The following is a 19,796-nucleotide window of genomic DNA, read 5'->3' as shown; positions in this document are numbered from 1 at the left end:
AAACTACCTCGGAACTTTCAATCACTTCGCGTTTGATTTTTTCAGCACGCTTAATGATGATGTCGTCTTTAACCTCGTCGGAGTCGTTAACGTCTAGGTCGTTTATGTCCTCAACGAGACCAGAAGAAAAGGAAGATCCTTGTCTGCTCTCCTCCCAGTGGTCCGATCGTCTGGTCTCGTTAATGATCAAAATACCGGCGGTATCGATGCTGAGAAGCGCCCCATAGTGATTGTAATTACTGAAGATAACGTCGCTCAAGTCACCGCAGTTTTCCTCAAAATAACCGCTTTCCTTTTTCGACGGGATCGAGGCACTGTCGTTCGCTTGCACCAAACTCTCATCTTCCTCCATCGCGAAACGGCGCACTCGGGGGTACGGTTTATGCCGCCGCGTACGTCACTGTCGTCGCGGCGTAAGCAATGTCAGTAGAAATAAAGATAAAAAAGAAGCAAGAAGAAAGAGGCAGGTAGACCGGCGATCGACATATGCAAATCAAATTTTTCACACGTTAACAATCGCAAAGCGTTTATTGCGACGAGCAATCGCTTGTATCAGTTGAAAATGTTTTGGTTCTCGGTGAATAATTATACTGAGATAACAATTGTAACAAAATGATCTTTTGGGGAAAAATTCTTAAAGATAAGATAATTCAAATTATTCTTCCGTGCCAATCCGACTTTGATTCTGAAAAGTTTTTTCTTTTATTAACTGTCCCAATTTTTTTATATTTGTGCTTTCGATTCTAGCGCGATTGCGAGCGGTCGGTCAGTCACATTCTTTCGTATTCACAAGATATTTTATGGGTCATGTACCGCACGAGCACAATTTACTTAAAGGATCTCGGCTGTCTGAAATCCTTCTCTAGGCACCTGCAACCACTCGAGGAAAAAAATTTGACTCGGCAAGTATCGATATCTCGCAAGTGGTCTTTACGTAAACACCAATAGCTTACGGTCGCACCGTAAACCGTACTTAATTGTCCGCACGGAAGCGAACGCCGTAGCCCGTGATGATCCGGCAGAAGAGCGTCAGTTAAACGTAAACGTCGTCGGTTATCCTACTGACACACTTAGAAAGCACGCAGCGTGCAGCGGACGACACGCTCGCAGTCGACCGTTCGCACGATCGTTGTCGAATGCTGGGGGGGCCTTGACCAGATTCGCGAATATCTCGCCCCGTTTTCTTCAGGAATATCGCTCGTCGAGGACGTCGACGCGCTAAGCCGACTGGAAGTCGCGTGCTTCGGAACACTTGGGAATGTCGGCTGCCAGTCTAATCGTACGCGATCGCAACGTGTTGATTCCACACGCGCACGTTTATCGGCGCAACATGAGAATGTAGCCTTTGACCAATGTCATATCCTCGGGGTTTTTTTAGGTACAAATAACTACAAGTTCTCATCGGATGACACTGTTTCTATAGCCGTGTTTCCCGTCTGGATGTCGATCATGGACACATTGAATAATTCCGAGATCGAAGGTTGCGAGTGTGCGGAACATTCATACAATGGAAGATGATGATTTCGTAAACCTCGTTCACTTATAGCTTAGTCTCTCTCTCTCTCTTGTAGGTAGCTTTCATAAAGCTTCACTTTCACCCGAAACGTGGCCCGCGCTTCGATAACGTGCGAGACCGACAGGCCACGTCCTCGCGGAAAATAACGACCTCCGTGTTACCGTATAACGAGCGCACGACACTGCGACGAGATTATCGTGCCCGTTACGCGTACGTATCATGTGAAATTACACGAAACACAAACGAGAATCCACACGACGTACTCTCCCCGCATGATCGTCGTGGACTAAAGAACTGTGAAGAACCTGACCGACGGACCCTACGCGAGCACTTCCCCCACCCCCCCCAACACCTCCTACCCCCTCCCGCCCCTCTCTCCCTCTCCCACTGCTCGGTACTAACAGCTGATTTGGAAAACACCGAGGCCCCCCTCTTCAGGGACGGCTCTAGCGCAACGTTGCGCCCCGGGGTTACATAACGCGAATATTCGACGCCGATCATGCAGGAATTTCTTTCGAAAAAATTAAAATTAATGTAATTATCGCACATTCAATCGCAGTCGTAAGGTAAAAAAGACGTATCAGAACACGTGTTATGAAACTGCAAACTTTTTCAAAATGGATTCTAATCGAGATCCGTTTTCTCTAGAAAATAAGTACAATAAAGATCTAGAAAAATAATTAAAAATTCCGATCGCAATCCACTTCAACAGGTATTTTATTCGTAACAAAAAATATTACGTATGAAAATACTAGAATAATTTATAATATAAGTAACTTATTATAATATTTTTTCAAGAATATAATATGGAACTCCAGTTCCATAATATACGAGTTTAAAAGATATCGTACGATGAATGGAATTTCTTTCTATTTCTCACAGAACAGGTAATAATTCTCTGCGCGCTGCGCATTGATTGTGCACTGACTGCGGTATTGTACTTTGTAATCATGTAATTCATTTAAAACTGATTAAAAAATATACAGCCATATCGAATATACTGAAAAAGCCGTACGTAAAATTGCAAAAATAACAAATATTCCATTGGAAATCGTGTGATTTTAATATTTATTTCTCGCATAATTTTACGTATCGTTTTTAACAGTGGATAATTGTTACAATGAAATATGGAAATGAAATATTTCGCCAATATTTATTCGATATTGTTAGTTAATTGGATATACCGAATGTAAAAGAATCCATAATCACATATAAATGATATTTGACAACAGCTCCTATGTTTTTTCAGCTGAATTGACAGATAATTTCGAGAGGAATTATAAAATCGCATGATATTTTTCAAAAAATAGTTTTTCATTAATTCTTTTAAAATAATTTTATTAAATTATTAAAGTTTAAACAATTAAATAAAGTTTGTTGTTTATTTAAATAAAAAATTGAAAACATATTTAAAAAGAATTTTATTTTTTAAGCGATTAAATTTTTAAATAAAAAATTTTTTAATTTGATTAATCATAAAAATAAGATAAAAATTTTAAGACGTAACTGTACGTGTTATGAAAGATACCAGAAGCTTTTGTCTTTAACATACTTTTTTAAACGAATGTTGACTCAAGGTGTATACATAAAAGTAGTCCCTTCAAAGGAATATACGAGCAAAATAAGCCACTATCTAGAAAATTGTAAGAATACCATCTATTACCAGAACTATACATAAAAAAAATATTATTCTACTGCTAAGAAAAGTGATTAAGTATTCAGTTTGTTTTTTTTGTTTTAGTAATGATTTATTTTTAACAAAAAATATATTCTTGATAATAGTTTAGAATTATACATGTTACAAATTTTAAAAAACCTCATTATCATATACTCGACACAAATATTTATTTACTTTTACAAAAATATTATAAAATTTTAAAATCGAACGTATATAACAAACAAATCAAATTTGTTTTAATTTAATATTATTAATTCAAGTAACCTTACTAGAATTCAGAATATATTTTGAATAAATTTGATGGTTGTAATAAGCTTATGATAGATTTATAGATATATAAAATTTTAAAATATTCGAAATAAGTAATTGATATTTGAATACAGTAAATATTTTTCCTGCGAATGGTTGTAGAATTTTTGTCAGAGTTTCACGCGATTCTTTTTCAAAAGTTCATCAATCAATCGAATACGAGCATTTTTGTAATACGAGAATTATTAATGTTGAATAGCATGATAAAACGTAGTACAATACAAATATAATATATTAAATTTTCCTGGAGAAAAATATATATAAAAAAATTTAAAGTGAACTTTTTGAAATAAAAACATTACATTTTTCCGATAATTATAAAAAAAAGATGTAAAATTATGAAAAACATTTAATATTACGTGTTTACAGAGGCACAGAACTATTCAATTCATCGCGTACAATCGTATAAATTTACAAGCCGATAATGCGCTTCGCTTCAGTGTTCAAACGCACGGGATTAAAGTTCAGAAAATCATCATCGTGCTCGAACTGGCTTACCTTTGACCTTTCGTAAATATTTCATGGGGCTTCAGTGGTGGTACTAGTATGGAATTTCTCTTTTAGTGCACTGAAAAGAGTTTGGCTGCATTAATTGGAATTTTGGTTGAAAATCGACAAATCAGAATTTTCTGATCGAATCTATTTTAATTCTGAAATAACGAGAATTCTAATTGATCGGAATCTTCCGGTCATTTTCAACTAGACTTTCAATGCATACAACTTTCTATCTATTGAAATTTAAAAAATTATTGTGATTACTATATTGAGCGTGTAACGTGTGATGCTTATAATGTAAATAACGCAACTTGTAAATCACTCAAAATTAAGTTACATAAAAATCATAATAAAACTATTAGATCTATATTTAATAATAAATTATAATAAAAACAAAAAATATTGATGAATATCAGCATTTGTTTCGCGCAATTATTTACTGTAAATTTCTACCTACAATCAATGCTAACACAAATCTTCTTTCTATAAAATTAAAAAGTATACATATTTAAAATATTATTTATATCAGAAAAAATTTCGTAATCATTATGCAAGAAATTTTGTGTTTAAATATTTTTATTTCAGTAACGGTAATTGTAACAAGAGATTATTTGTAATTAATTATATAAACGATGAACCGGAGATTAAATTCGTCAGTTCAGCATCTTACGATTTGACAATTTCTCTGGTTAAAAGTTGAAATTTAACGACGATGTTCGCGGTCGATTGGATAATATTCATGCAGGTTTGTCTCCGGGAAGTCAACGTCGATGGAACCGGCTCCAGCGATATCGTTTATCGAAAACCCGACGACGAAGACGACCGGCTTCACGCATTTTTTCATTCTCAACGAAAACAGGATTCGCGATCGTAACCAAGGCGACTTAATCATGTTCTGCGTGATAACAACTATGTCGACATTTGGTCATTTGTAACTTTCCGTAAAGAACAATAATAAATAAGGTTCTTTTACGGTCTAAAAATTCGCGTAAATATCAAAAGTGACAACGGATCAGAACTGTTCACGGAACATTAAGCAAAAATTATATATAATAAACAATTATGATATATGTTAGAAAATTAAAATTGATAACTTTATCTCTGAAATAGATAATATTATTATGCACTAAAAGAACGATTTTGCTCCATTATGTAAAAACTTAATTAAATACGGATCTAAAAATAATATTGTTAAATTATTAAAATAATTAGTAATTTCCTCAACCATGAGTAATATCGCAAAAAGTTTTGACATTCTAGCTAGCAACCAATTCGTACATCCTACATAATTATTATTTTAACAGTCCAATAAAATTATTTTCAGATCTGTATCTATAGCTACGTAAATCAAATACTTCAGCAAAATTGTCTCTCTTCCGTGTATTAATATTATGCTGAAGTGAGCAAAAAGATCTCCCAAACATGAATATACTTAACTATCATTACTACAAATACTGTACGTAAAATGTACACAAAATTGTTAAAAAGATAAACGAGCTGTACACAGAAAGAACGGCATTGTTAACGGTATCTAAAAATTTAGCTGTATGTATATACAAATCTAAAAATAATTTTGCCGAATCATCAAAGTATTTAGGACACTCTAATTGACTGCCAAAATATCTTTTTGCAGCATTGTTCATCATATTTGAACGGTTTACATTGAAACACACAATCACTTATTTGAATGGTTCAATAAAATTATCTTTAAATTTGTACGTAGCTAAATTTTCAGATGCTTTAGCAAAAAAACTTTTTTTCACATAGATTTAGAGAGACATTCATGAAAAACTTTCCCGATGAGTCATCATTAAACACAATTTCTTAAAGTGAACAAATTAAAATCAAGAATATAATCGAAAAATAACTTTAAAATATATTTCATTCCACTGCATTCCACCATCAGCTTATTTTCTTCGAATTTTCAATTAACTGTTTACCGTCTTTTAATTTCCAAATATAGAGTTAGGATTCCTAGAAGTAACGAATGACTGAGTCACTTCGTGACTTTGCAGTTTCCTTCATCTCTTTGCATAGCTTTTATTCGTAAAAATTTGTAATTGTTGAATAATTGTGAATAATAACGTCCGTACGATAATCAAGTAACATTTAAAATTAAATGTCAGATAAGCGTATATACGTATAAAAAAAGTTTAAAGAAAGATCTAGACGGGCGAAAGCGCAGAGAGAGGCGGCCAGGAAGAAGAACGGCGCAGAATATCCCTCAACGAGTTCGTATACATTTTAACAGGTGGCGGCACATCGTTTTTGTTGTTGAATAAATAATCGGCTACGACGTAAAAATCGTTGAGATACGCTGAGCCTTAATCATTGGCGTCGCGGTCGGTCCACGCGCGATGGGATATTACAATGTATTACAATAACCGCTAGTAACTAGTGCACTTGATTGTATCTTACATGATCGCCGCATTTAATTCTTCCAGTCTCTCTATTTTTTTTCTCATTTTAAGATAGCATACTCATGATAAAATAGTATTAAAATTTATTAAATTAAGCACTTAATCTAATTGCAGCACTTAATGTAATTAATTTAATAGCAGAATAATTTTTAACGGTTAGATAGTTATACTATATATTGTGTGATAATAAATTTGTAGTAAGTGTTCAAGGAGACGGGAATTTTTTTATATTGTTTAGCATAACATCGTTTCATATTTTGAAAAAAAGCATTATAAAAAATAAAAGGTCATGAGATATACATAAAACGATAATATTTCTTTAATGAAACTATAATAAATAAATATTTTTCTGGTCAAGAGTATACATATATTTGGCTGCTTTGTATGATAAACAATTTCACAGTGTCTCTATAATATTATATAACTTCAGTAATATATGAGACTAAAAAAAATTTTATCATTTCATTAAAGTATAATCTAAATAAACTATGACGCATAAATATCCAGCAATATTATTGCTTGATGCTCTGAAAAAACTTATCGACAACTTTCCAACCGAGACGATGCCATAAAATGCTTTCTTAACCAAAAATTCTTCAATTTCTTACCTGTAGTTTAGGGATTTCTTACCTGTAGTTTAGGGATGCAAACAATGCAGATGATGCAGGTCATAAAGCAATAAATCAGGATTACAAACCAAGGGTTACAAAGCAATAAGTGTTCTGAAGCGATAACTTTCTCCACCTTTTTTCTCCTCCGTCCGTTAAAAAGAATAGCTTACAAGGTTATTTCAGAGGATTAAAGCATGTTTTCAAATATCAATCACCATATGACAAACAAATAATGATAAAAGGGAAAAAATTTCTTTTGACCAAGAAAGAATATTTTTGCCATTGAAAGTATTCAAACTTATTTGACGATCAAATCAATCTTCGACGAAAATTCGGGTTATTCATACTCAGGTAATTAAATCGTAAATGTCAACGAAATATATTGCTTGATAGAAAAGAACAACAGCATGAAAAATGAGCTGAAATAGCAGGATTTCAAACGATATTTGTTTGACCAATATTTATCTTTATAGAAATATTGACGAAGATTCTTCATAAGTAAACAGTAAGGCAATTATAGGTAAGGTAGCTAGCAAAGACTGAAAAATACAAAAAGAAGAAAGTTACAAGAATTGCAAAGCTGCTTTTTCTGTTGACACACAGTTATTGTATTTAAAAGTGATACTAAGAAATTCTAAAAGATATGTTTCAAATCGTAATCTTAATTCACGTAGATATTATCAATTATATTTGGCTCTTGGCCTTTTATTTGTCATTTATTGTTTTAATACTAAGAAATTTGGTAGCGATTTAGAATCTGGATCAAAAATATACTAATTTCAATAAAAAATATGGTAATTATATAATTGTACAGATTAGGGGATAACATATGTCAAGATCAAGGTCATCGGCGTGATATCCTCTAATCTGTATGATTACCAAAAGTATATATTTTTAAAAAATAATTAAGAAAAATGGAAAAATTTATCCTTTGTAAACACCTGACATCCGATTTTTAAAAAATTAAAATTTTTATACACAAAATGATAGTGTTTCGTTTGTAGTTGTTTGTAGCAACAATAATTTCGTTTGTAGTTACTTATAATAAAAAATATAAAAATTTATAAAAATGATACCCAACTTCAACATAAAAAATTTTGTTAATATGTTTCGATTCAGAATCGTTCGTAGTTGTTTGTAGTAATTTTCCTTTCGTTTATAGTTGCATCGTTCAAAAGTTATGATAAATTAACAATAAACAACAAGTTTAATTTTGTCAATTTCCAAGATATTCGAAATCTGTTTACGGTACACTCTTTAGAATTGTAGATTTCGAATATCTTGAAAATTGACGAAGTTACATTTTTTGTTTATTGTTAATTTATCATAACTTTACAAGTACAAACGAAAGGAAAATCACTACAAACTGCAAACGATTCTGAATCGAAATATATTAACAATATTTTTTTATGTTAAAGTTGGGTAACAGTCATTTTTTTAAACCTTAATATTTTTTAATTTAATATAAGTAACTACAAACGACTATCATTTTGTGCATAAAAATTTTAATTTTTTAAAAGTCGAGTGCCAGGTTCACAAAAGTAAAAGTTTATTATAAAATTCTAAAATATAAATATTAAGCTAATTGATGAAGTATTTTATACGTTAGAATATTCTTCATTTTTACATGGAAAATTTAAATTACAGTCCAATTTCAGTTATTCGATCTGTTAGTTTCTTGAAATTCTCAAAAATGTTTTAACTTAAAATGAGATAAACGTATATTTGAGGGTCGAAAAAGAAGAAAACGAAAACGCTGAGTGCAAAAATGCAAGTAACACAATAGATCTATTATTTCTAGAGATACCCGATGTTTGGCGAAAGAACGAGAAAGTTTCAGTGCATTCTACTACAGCAATAAAAAATAAACTTCAGAATTGTTTCGAACGATTTCGGACTGGTTCTTCTACAATTCTCATCGTCGAAAAGCCGACTGGATTTTTTGATTTTTGCATGCCAGATCTACCGAACCGCGAAAGAATGATTTCTAGCGACGCGACAGCGTTTTTGATGGATCAGACCTTAATTTCTAAATTGGCCGTCTGATTATGTTTACATATTACTGTAGGGTTAAAAATAGAGAGAGCCTATTTATCTAGGCAAGAGGCCGCGCGCGCGCATTCTCGGAGGCGATCTCGACGCGTCATCGAGAGAACGGCGAGAGTTTTTTTCCTTTCTTCGTCCTTTTCTTTTTCAGACGATTTTCAAGCGAGAGGCCGACCGAAGCTAGCCGGTACAAAAAACTACGCTTGTCGCAAGTTTTAATTTTATGCCGCGCGCTGACATCGACGGGGCGCTGCTATATTCGTTCAAAACGTCTACAAACGATACTTGATATTTTCCTCGATTACCCTACACGGCTCTACTATCAAAGTACAAAACGGTAACGGCACCGGCGGCGCGTGTCAAACGATTGCGTAACATTGTATTCGGACAATGTCAGTGGTCATGAGATTTGTTTTTTAAAGCTGAATCTATAGTGTTATTCTCTTTGCACTTGGAAACTCCGCTTCGCAATTCACGGTTAACTCTTAGGCCGGAATCAGACTATGTGCATTGAAAATTGAGATTGAAGATTGAAAGATTGAATTTTGGTTAACCAGAATAATAGGAGCTAAAATTTCTTTATCCTCATTGGTCAAATTTCAATTTTCAATCTTCAATCTCGATTTTCACAATGCGTAGTTTGAACTGAGGTTCAACTTATTTCTCCTTTCTTTCCAATTCTAGAATCAAAAAGAGATGAAGAATAAGTTGAACCTCGGTTAAAGTAAAACAGGTATAGAATGTTTATTTGTGACTTTGGCAAAAGCGGGGAGAAACTCGGACGACACGCATGTCCAAAAACGCGACAGAAAATCTCTTAAAACACACATTCAAAAAAACGTCCATTTCCACTGTAGATAACTTTAATCTCTCGGTTTAATTTACTTTTTATCTTCGCCGATTCTCAGAATTAGAACAAGATAAAAAAAATATGTTAAACCGAGATTAACTTATATTGATATAGGATATGGATATTAAAGACACTTTCACAAAAGGAAACATTATTGAAAAATGTCGTCTGTTCCTTTTCGCAGAATTCTGAATTGGTTCTAAAATAGTGCAATAAATTAGAGTGAAACAAAAACTATAGCTGTCTCACTCTAACTTTTTGCGCTGTGTGTCCTCCAGTTCAGAACTTGGGACGGAAGAAGGAACAGACCCTTAATCTTGATTCAACTAATTCATCTTTCTCTAGTTCTAAAGAACGAGAAAAAGATGAACAGTAAGTTGAAACGAGATTAAAGTTAAAAAAAAAAAAAAAATTCACACATTATATAGTTAGAGAAACAGACACGTAAAAAAGATATCGTAAAGACGTCGTACGTCCCGCTTTCAGACTCTGCGTTGTCTGGGAAAGTTCTAAAAGCAACGTCCAGTTCTACAGTGCAACAATAAAACGCGAACCCTATTGAGAAACCGGTTCAAATCTAGCCCGACATCGGGACGACGAAGCCCCGGGTATAAACGATATTCGCGATCGTGTGAAATGCAACAAAACGCAACGTGACGCGAGAAGCCGACAGAGAATTTCGGCGAGTTCGCGAGTCACGCTTCGAGCGCTCGCCAGCGTTCGCGCGACGGTGAACGGATATATCGCTCGCGCGTGTGCTCGCCACAATTCGGCGAGATCTCGCGGATCTCGATCTGCGGACTTTGACGTATCCGCGGCGCTCGCAAGGTGACTCGGAATAAAGCAATTGGACGTACCAAATATCAACTCGTGGGTGACCGTCTGCTCCGTGCTGCTCCGTGGCATGTCGAAGGCGGGTGGGGGTGGTGGCGGTGGAAGTAGCGGTTGCATGGCGTTCTCCATACCTTCTCGCTCCGTCCTTCCTTAGCTCGCTCACTCTCTCTCTCTCTCTCTCTCGCTTCGTTCCTGTCTCCTTCCTTCCTAGGTTGCGCACTTGTGTCACAAGTCACCGTAAACGTCGTTCCTGCGGGACGTCTCGCGATATCACCGGAGTCAATCGACGCGCATTTCGCGGCAACGCGCGATCCGCCTGTATCCGCGTCGAGAGGATTGTCGGGAACCGTCTCTCGCCCTCCGTCGCTCACGCACTCCGTGTGTATCGCTTACGCGCACACGTGTGTCCGTTCCGCGCGTGTACCCGCGAACGTACGTACGTAATAATTTCGTGTCCGTGTGGCTGTATGGGTGCGTGTGCGCGCGCGCGCGCACACAGAGTCGTGCGGAGTACGCGATAATACGCCGTAGAGCGCGAGAGCTTTTGCGCGTGCAGAAGGTGCAGCTGTGATCGTGCACCGGCACGACTCGCCTCGTCCGGCACGGGGACCGCCCCGCGGAAAATCAACGCTTAGCGCCGTCGCTGCCCGCGCGCTGTTCCTTCTTACATGATCACCTTCCGCGAGACCGTCCGATTCGCCGCGCCCGAATCGTGCGGACGGAACCGGAATCCGCAGTCCCGCACTACCGTGTCGCCGTACACGTTTTCGCTACTACGCGCTTCACGCCTCTCGCGCAGCCGCCGAGCGCCTCCGCTTATTGGCCGCTCGCCCGCTGACCACTCAGATGTCTCAGGTCCGTATGTACTTGTTCGGTTCCGCGGAACTTTGTGCTTCTAAGCCGAAGTCTTTTCCTCCTGCTAGGTCGCATTCGTGAGCAGCATTACCTAGGTATCTTCGAGTATCATCGTATCCTTTTCAATTGTTGTTCATCAGATGTTAAATAAGGATAAAATAACTCAGGGGCACTCAACCGAGTGCCACTCAGTTCTATTGTAGAACTTTTTCCGACTCACCGTCTGGCTGACGATAAATTCGATGTCTGGCACGCAGAAATCGTCTTCTGGCTTTTGATCGAGACATTTATACGTTGCATATAAAAGCGTCCAATAAAATGCACGTCTGTTACGAAATTGTACTGTTATTGTTTCGACATTTACTTGACTTATATATATGACGGTCAACACGTGTTTGTGCTGTAATTAAACGAGAATAGGTAAATTGATTGAAATGGATTTAGATTTTCGGAAGTTCGCAAACGTTGAAACGAACCCTTTTCAATCCCAATGCATTTTTATTTATTCATAAGAATTACACGGTAACAGCTTTTTTTAAGTACATCGTACTCATGAATACTGCTCAATTAAAAAATCTGAATAGAAAATGCAGTTTTCCAAACCAGTTGAATCTAGGTTGAGTCCAATAGAATCCAATTGAACGAAAAAAATGTTTTTTATTTAAAAAACGCGTTTGAATAGATAACATTTCAATTCATTCTCGTTTACTGAATATACACATCTAATTGGCGAACGTAACATCCAATTGAATCGAAAAGAGAAATTGATTGCATAAAAATTCAAAACAAATTTACTATTTACTTATATAGGTTTTAATAGTTTATATAGTTTTAACTAATTAGAATAATAGAATTATTATAAATGTATTTATTTACTTGTTTTTGTAATTTTTACTAAGTTTTATGATACACAATCGAATCCCTGAGCTAGAGTTAACAAAGTGTGAGGAATTCATTTCAAGCGTCGCTGTGATACATATTTTATGTAATGGCTGGTATAATATACCATAGACAACCATGTTCTCAGCCAATCGCTTTGTGTATATAATAAATATTTAATTTATCAGAATCGATAAAATAAAAGATATAAAAGAGATAAAACAATAGTTAGACACACAATAAATTATTGAACATAATACTTTGTCAAGCAGAATTTAATTGTATTTTTGAAAGTTATATTGTTTAATCGATCGTCATTCACGCCAAATGCTTGACACGGTCCTGTTCTCTCTCTCTCTCTCTCTCTCTCTCGGATTTCGTACGCAACTTCTTATCTCTCTCACTGCTTTGTTTATCTTATACGAAGTAATTCCAAAGTGTCGAACGCAGCTTCTGATATTATTTATTTTAAGCTGTAAAAAGTCTGTATTTATATAATACAATTGGAATATGTCTTCTGCGATTCTGGAGGAGTACATTGTATGTACTTACTGCGTTCTCGTTAATTCTATGTATCGATTTTTCCTTATTGATAATCAAGGTCAGCACGGCGCACGTTGCATCACCTTGTGATCGTAAAACGAGAGAGAAAATGAGAAAATGCACTGTCAGATTGGTACACAATAAGTCAAAGGATTAATTCATTAATAATTACATATAAAAATAAGGAATAGGAAATGTAAAAATCAATAAACAAGCTGACGTATAGTTACTTATTTGTCGTCATTTTGACGTCAAAATGATGCCTTTAACGTCATTTGACGTTAAAACGACGGCAAATGACGTTAGCTTGTTTGTTGGAAAAATGTATTTCTCTTTTTTTAATAAGATTATAAAATTATTCTGCCTAAATAAATTTTCTCGCAGAAGTTTTATACCGAGAAATACAAAAAAAATCCCTTATTTTATACTACGTTAAGTAAAGAAAAATCTATTTTTACTAATTAAATAAAAAATTTATATTTATGAAAAACTTTTTAATTTATTACATAGTTTTTTTCTATTCTTTTTTACAATCTTCACATTATCGATTTTTCGCTGGACAAAATTATGTAATATTATGTAAATGGAGCAAGAGAGTATAAAGAGGTATTAGAAATTTCTGAGAAAATCTAATTCTCTCTTTCAATTACATTCTCAGTCGCCGTATTTGACAAATGTAGGAGAAACGCGTTTAAAATGTAAACGAAACGCTCTTAAATAATTTTCAGTTCTCAACGAACCGAGACAATTAATAACTGTCGTCAGAATTAATGAACTCGGTTTATGACACAGCTAATATCTGCAATCAGAAAACTAAAAGTTTATGTTCGAAATTTAACACGGATGATACAAACAACAATGCCAAATTCGAATATCCATTATACTTGCGCTATATTAGGTACTCGATCTTTGGTCAGTTGATTACCGAATCCTGAAATAGGTAACAGAAAAAGAAGTGAGGAAACGAGCGTCATTAAGAGACGAGATCTGGAACAGGATAGAATCTTGTCACTCGGACTTGCTTTCTCGTTTCGCCAATTGACAAATATAAATTTTTCCATATTCAGGCTACATTCCAAAACGTCCTCTTCGAGAAAATTTTCTCGAAATATACATATAGTAATATATACTATATATCATATCGAGTAAAATTTTCCTTGGAGAGAACGTTTTGAAATATAGCCTATATAGATGTATATATATTGCAATCATTATTATTAATCTTGTTTCTCAAAAAAATACTTTTGATCGAATCTGTCCTGCAGCTCGTAAAACATTTACTATATTCTATATTTCTTCTAAAGAAAAATTCATCGTTTCTTCTGCTGTAAACGCATGAAAAGTTGCTTGTTCCTTCAAGTATAAATCTCCTTTAAAAGATAAATAAAATATTGAAAGTAAACGAGGATCGAGGCGTGCAAATCCTCTCTCTATTGACCAGCAATTTCATGACAAAGCCACGATAAATATTTGGCAATAATGTTGAACGTCGACCGTAATTCAAAGTAATACACGAATATAATATTGCTTGTTTTTTAACCTCTCGCTTGACTACGTTCAATAGAAAAAAACGACTTCGCACTGTTGTAATATTCTTTACAATACAATTAATTATCCATTAAAATAACAAAATATGGCTTTAAAAGATTAAAAAGAAATTTTTTGTGAATCCAAAATTGAAAACTGTTAATCATAGATTCTCTCAAAAAAGGAAATATTTCTGTAGATACGTAGAAAGGTATAGGACTTTTGAAATATTTATGACCGTAGTAAAGATTTTAGAAAGTATATAGTACACATGTCGTATGTATCCAATATAATTTAAGTATATGTTTTCATAAAAAAATGTTGGAAAAATAGAAAATAAAGTGTGATCCAGTGTTATTTTTATAAGATTACAATTTTATTATTAACATATTAATATGTTTATTGATATGTAAGAATAATACAAAAAACTATTTTTCAAACAATCGCTTATTTACTATTGCGTATCTTTACGATATTTATGAATTAGAATTCATATATTATAGTTTGGAGAGAATAACAGACGTATTAAAGAAACACATTACAATCGATGTGGCTATATTCAATATATCTAGGTTAGCTATATTGTTTCTACCTTACAAAGAGTTTTTCTTCTTTTGTTAAAAACAAAACGTTCTGATGAAAATATAAATTAAATACATTGTTATAAAAGTATAAATACAGAGCTATATATAATAATATATAAAATATAGAAATTAATAAATGTCTCTCGGTAGTTATATAAACAGAAATAACTTATCTATGAAAAATTACATCATGACTATGTTCTATATTTTGCTTTACTGATAATAACGGAATGAACAACTCTGAGCAATATATATTAATGCAATTTTGAATCAGACGGACAGCCTGCATGTCTTACTAATGTTGTCTTGTTGAATTCATCGTGTAATTAGCTACAGGTTTCTCACTGTACCTACAAACAATGAATATTAAATATGCTAGGTGATATACGGTTTGATTACCTTACATTTAGATCTGTGCAGAGGAATTAAAGGCATAAACCAATTACATTAAAGAATCTTACAACAATTGCAAAACTGCTATTTTTGTTGAATACAATCGATAAAATCATAATTTACGAGCTATGCAATCATCAGATCATACTTAGATAGAACAGAAAATCATGGTAAAATCAAGTTATGGCATCAAATGCAATTTGTGACACATAATTAGTATGAATATCCGTATATCTATACACATATGTGATTTTTTAACTAAGAGAATTACTTAATCAATTATCATTATGTGTCAAAAATTCATTATCAAAAATTATTGTCAAAAGTATATAATTGAATAACATAATCATTATAATTTTTCCTAACATGGCTTCTACTTAATATTATTTAAAAAAAAACATCCCCACTCCTTTCCTTTCTCCGCCGCATAGCTCACGTCTGAATTAAAACTGTGCGTACACATTCGATGTTTTTGAGATGATGATAGTAAATGTCTCCGACTGCATTTAACAGAAAAAATAATTCTACAACTATTCTAAGATTTTGTAATTGACCAGTTTATATACATTTGTTACATATTATATATACATTTATACAATAAAGTCAATCATATAAAAAATTTTGCAACAGTTGCAAAGCTGCTTTTTTTACTGAATGCAGTCATTGACATTTCATTTTATCTTTCGTGCAACTTACATTGGCTATATATCATTGTCCCACTCGATAGTAAATCAGTTACGTGTGAAGAGTCGTATAACCAACTATAACGTGCGTAGAAATGTTCGCTGAATACTTGCCCTTTACGATTAAATACTTTTATCATATAATCATTGGTATCGTATCGTTCATTTTATTTCAAAAATTCTTCAAACAATCGATCAGGAGAACTGTGCAAAGTGGGACAAGTGTATTAACGTCATTAACGACAACCGAGGAATCTACGGATTCAAGTGAAAGTAATGTCGCAGCGGATACTTTTACGTATAAAACGTTGAGAGGACAAGTGTCAGTTACATTCATTTCATTTCGGAAAAATCCACGAAGAAATGGCGAAAAATATTAGACTTTTTTACTTAAAATCTTAAAATGGGCTGTTTTATTGTGATGAAGATTTACATATCGCAATGAATATAATAACGATAATTTAAAAAATGACAAGAGTCAAAAACTAATGATTAATATATTAAGTTTTAAGTTAATGATCAGAAATTATGTAATTTTTATGTTTTACAACTATCAAAAAATAGTTAATAAATAACTGATTTGTGAGATTTTTTTAAATCTGATTTATAACAGCTCCAAGGAGAACGAGACAATTAAAATAATGTTAATTTGACGTCATATTGACCGAATTTAGTCATTTTTTGATCATGATAAAAATCTCGATTTCAGATGACTTAAAAATGACTTTATATTAACTTTTTTTTTACTGTCATCCTTTTTATTTTATCGTCTGATATCGAGATTTTTATTATGATCAAAAAATGACTAAGTTCGGTCAATATGACGTTATTTTGATTATTCTCCTTGGTACCTTTTCTAAGATTTTTTATGACTTTTATTGCAATATAAATGATGAAATTGATAAATTAATTTTACCATTTATTCTTTGTTTTAAAAAAATATATATTGAGTCGAAAAACAAAAATCTGTAGCCCTATTTTATTTAGATCACACTTACAACAAAATTTCAGTTTTAAAAATATGTTCTTTCATTGCAATATGCATAACTTTCATCAACGGAATTACAAGCAATCAAAGTCGAAATGCTCCGCGATAATTTAATAATAAAAAATCTTATCTATTTTTAAAAACAATTTAGTAGGGAAAATTTTAAGCTTTCACGTATTAGAAGATTAAAAATGTTTACAATTTTTTTTAGACAGGCTTACGAATTAAGTGAAAAAAAATTTCTTATTTTGTCCATCTCATATAAGTTTTTTCTATATACTATGTATAAAAACTTAAAGATTTAAAATCTTTTTTATAAAATATAAATTTCTTTATTTTTTAAATAAAATTATAAAGCCGTTTAAATTTTAAAGTTTTTATTGCTATAAACTTTTACGTTCCAAATTAGTACAATAATAAATTTAAATAGTTAAAATAATTATTTGTTGATAGTTCTAATGTTAAAAAAACCCACCTCGCCATTACATTATGTGCAGATTCTTATTCCATTTTCGATTTTAGAAAGAGAACCTAAAATTCTTTTTTTCATATTATATATATATATATTAAATATTGTAATTTCCTTCTGTCGGAATGAATACAATGTTTGAATTTTCTTTTTTTCTCTGCTGTGTCTCTATCAATTCGTCCGTAGAATATATATTAATTATACACATTTTACGATAAGAATATTTTGATAAGATAAAACTTTCTCCATATTATTGTCTTCCAGAAGTGAATGAACGATCGTTTGAGGTGGAACCGGCTTTATCACACGATCTTAAGCACATACCATACCATAACGTCCGAAAATCCGAAAAGGAATTATTAGCTCGTGCAACAGAATTTTATCGAATAGCTGCAGCGAGGCGAACCTTAAGATTCTTTAGCGAAGATCCCGTTCCGAAGGAAGTTATCCGTGAACTTATAAGAGCCGCAGGTATTTCGGTGATACTTACCAAGTAAAATTTCTTTCAAGGTTCAAAATTAAAATTCAGGAAACACTGCATAATTAAAGAATTAAAATACAGTGTTTCAAATATGTTAAAATGTGAATAGCTATTGTAGAAATAAAAAGAAAGAAAAAATAATTCAAAGCATAAATTATATATATGCGTTAAATTATCAAAATTAAATTATAATACTATCAATAGTGATTCTAGAATATTAGAAGTACTTGAAATAAGTTGATTCGAGATACTTATATATATCTACTGAGAAAAAAATTTGTTAAAAATTTTAATAAATATTTCTTTAAATATAATCCTAGCGAAATATTTACTTACGGTAAATAAATATTTAAATAAATGAAAAAAATGATAGAATTGAATCAAACTAATGGTTCTTGGATCTAATAAATATGTGTTTATATTTATTTTAAATATTCCGCTATAGGACCATTCAAAAAGACATATTTATTAAAATTTAGTATTTTTTTCACAGTGTACATCTCGTCTTTTCAAGTACTTCTTTTTTTTATTTAGGTACTGCTCCTAGCGGTGCGCATACAGAGCCATGGACTTTTATTGCGATATCCGATCGGATTACGAAATCAAACATCAGAGATATCGTAGAGCGAGAGGAAGAAATCAATTACAAAAAGAGGATGGGTATAAAGTGGACCACTGACTTAACTCCGCTAAGGACTAACTGGATAAAGGATTACCTCACCACAGCTCCGTACTTGATACTTGTGTTCAAGCAAGCTTATGGTATTTTGCCAAATGGACAGAAAAAGATTCATTACTACCATGAATTGAGCGTTTCTATCGCGTGTGGAATTCTCATTACTGCTATACAGGTGAATTAAAATATTTTCTTGCCACTAATATTATACATAGAGACAATTTCATGAGTCATAATGAACATAATAATTTGATGATTTCCATCATACATATATATGTCAAGTCATTAATCTACATATATATATATTATCTATCATAACTATTTTATTAATTTATTAAAATTGTATTGATTTTATCAAAGATTATGTCAAAACAAATCTTTTTTCTGCGAAGAATTTTTTTTCACAATTTACAAAAAATCAAATACATAACTAAAACAAATTAACGTATCAGATAGAAGGAAGTACTGGTCTAAAAAATAATCTCTGATCAAATATTATTAAGATTTTAAAACGCCTCATAACGAACTGTATCTTATAAACTTTGTGATACTTCATTTATGTAATGATTGCGTTTATATTTAACTTAATTTATTGCATATTATTTTTAAATATAGTACGCCGGTTTGGTAACTCTTACGTCTACACCAATGAACTGCGGACCGGCAATACGCAATATCCTTGGACGTCCAACCAACGAGAAGCTCGTGTTACTTCTGCCAGTCGGTTATCCAGCTAAAGACGCTACTGTACCCGATTTACAGAGGAAAGATCTAACTGAGATCCTAGTCGAGATCGATTAACGGAAGTATAAATTACACACAATTGATGCCTTACAGCTATTGTTTGATGCGCTAAAAAAATATTGAAAGAATTAATATTTCATATGTTTCTTTATTTACATGGAAAAACGAGAATGGGAGTATTTGAAATAAACAATCCAACATGTATTTATGTTAAT

General features: G+C 32.9%; 2 protein-coding genes across 2 annotated transcripts in view; one reads left to right on the top strand and one right to left on the bottom strand.

Moving 5' to 3' along the window:
* LOC108778103 (ribosomal protein S6 kinase alpha-5) overlaps positions 1–11,109 on the bottom strand; it is a 40,306-nt gene extending 29,197 nt beyond the window's left edge. The window contains exon 1 of the mRNA XM_018545199.1: positions 10,783–11,109. Within this exon, the coding sequence (XP_018400701.1) occupies positions 10,783–10,888 (106 nt within the window). The 5' untranslated portion in view covers positions 10,889–11,109. The remainder of the gene's footprint in view (positions 1–10,782) is intronic.
* A 5,185-nt stretch (positions 11,110–16,294) lies between these two features.
* Positions 16,295–19,760, top strand: Iyd (Iodotyrosine deiodinase). Its single transcript, XM_018545208.1, has 4 exons — positions 16,295–16,496; positions 17,945–18,151; positions 18,696–19,012; positions 19,453–19,760. Exons 1-4 carry the CDS (start codon positions 16,319–16,321, stop codon positions 19,636–19,638), a joined length of 888 nt encoding a protein of 295 aa, XP_018400710.1. The 5' UTR covers positions 16,295–16,318; the 3' UTR covers positions 19,639–19,760.
* The last annotated feature ends 36 nt before the right edge of the window (positions 19,761–19,796 follow it).

This window comes from Cyphomyrmex costatus, unplaced genomic scaffold (genome assembly GCF_001594065.2).
Source record: "Cyphomyrmex costatus isolate MS0001 unplaced genomic scaffold, Ccosl1.0 scaffold480, whole genome shotgun sequence".
In the NCBI taxonomy this organism is placed as follows: domain Eukaryota; kingdom Metazoa; phylum Arthropoda; class Insecta; order Hymenoptera; family Formicidae; genus Cyphomyrmex; species Cyphomyrmex costatus.
This window is presented reverse-complemented; position numbering and strand designations above follow the sequence as displayed.

What these genes read in the sequence shown, in the direction of transcription:
- Iyd (XM_018545208.1), top strand. Translation starts at nt 16,319, where the DNA reads ATGTTCGCTGAATACTTGCCCTTTACGATTAAATACTTTTATCATATA. An exon ending in ATCTACGGATTCAAGTGAAA is followed by an intron (nt 16,497 to 17,944) that starts GTAATGTCGCAG and finishes ATTGTCTTCCAG; the next exon opens with AAGTGAATGAACGATCGTTT. An exon ending in TGAACTTATAAGAGCCGCAG is followed by an intron (nt 18,152 to 18,695) that starts GTATTTCGGTGA and finishes TTTTTTATTTAG; the next exon opens with GTACTGCTCCTAGCGGTGCG.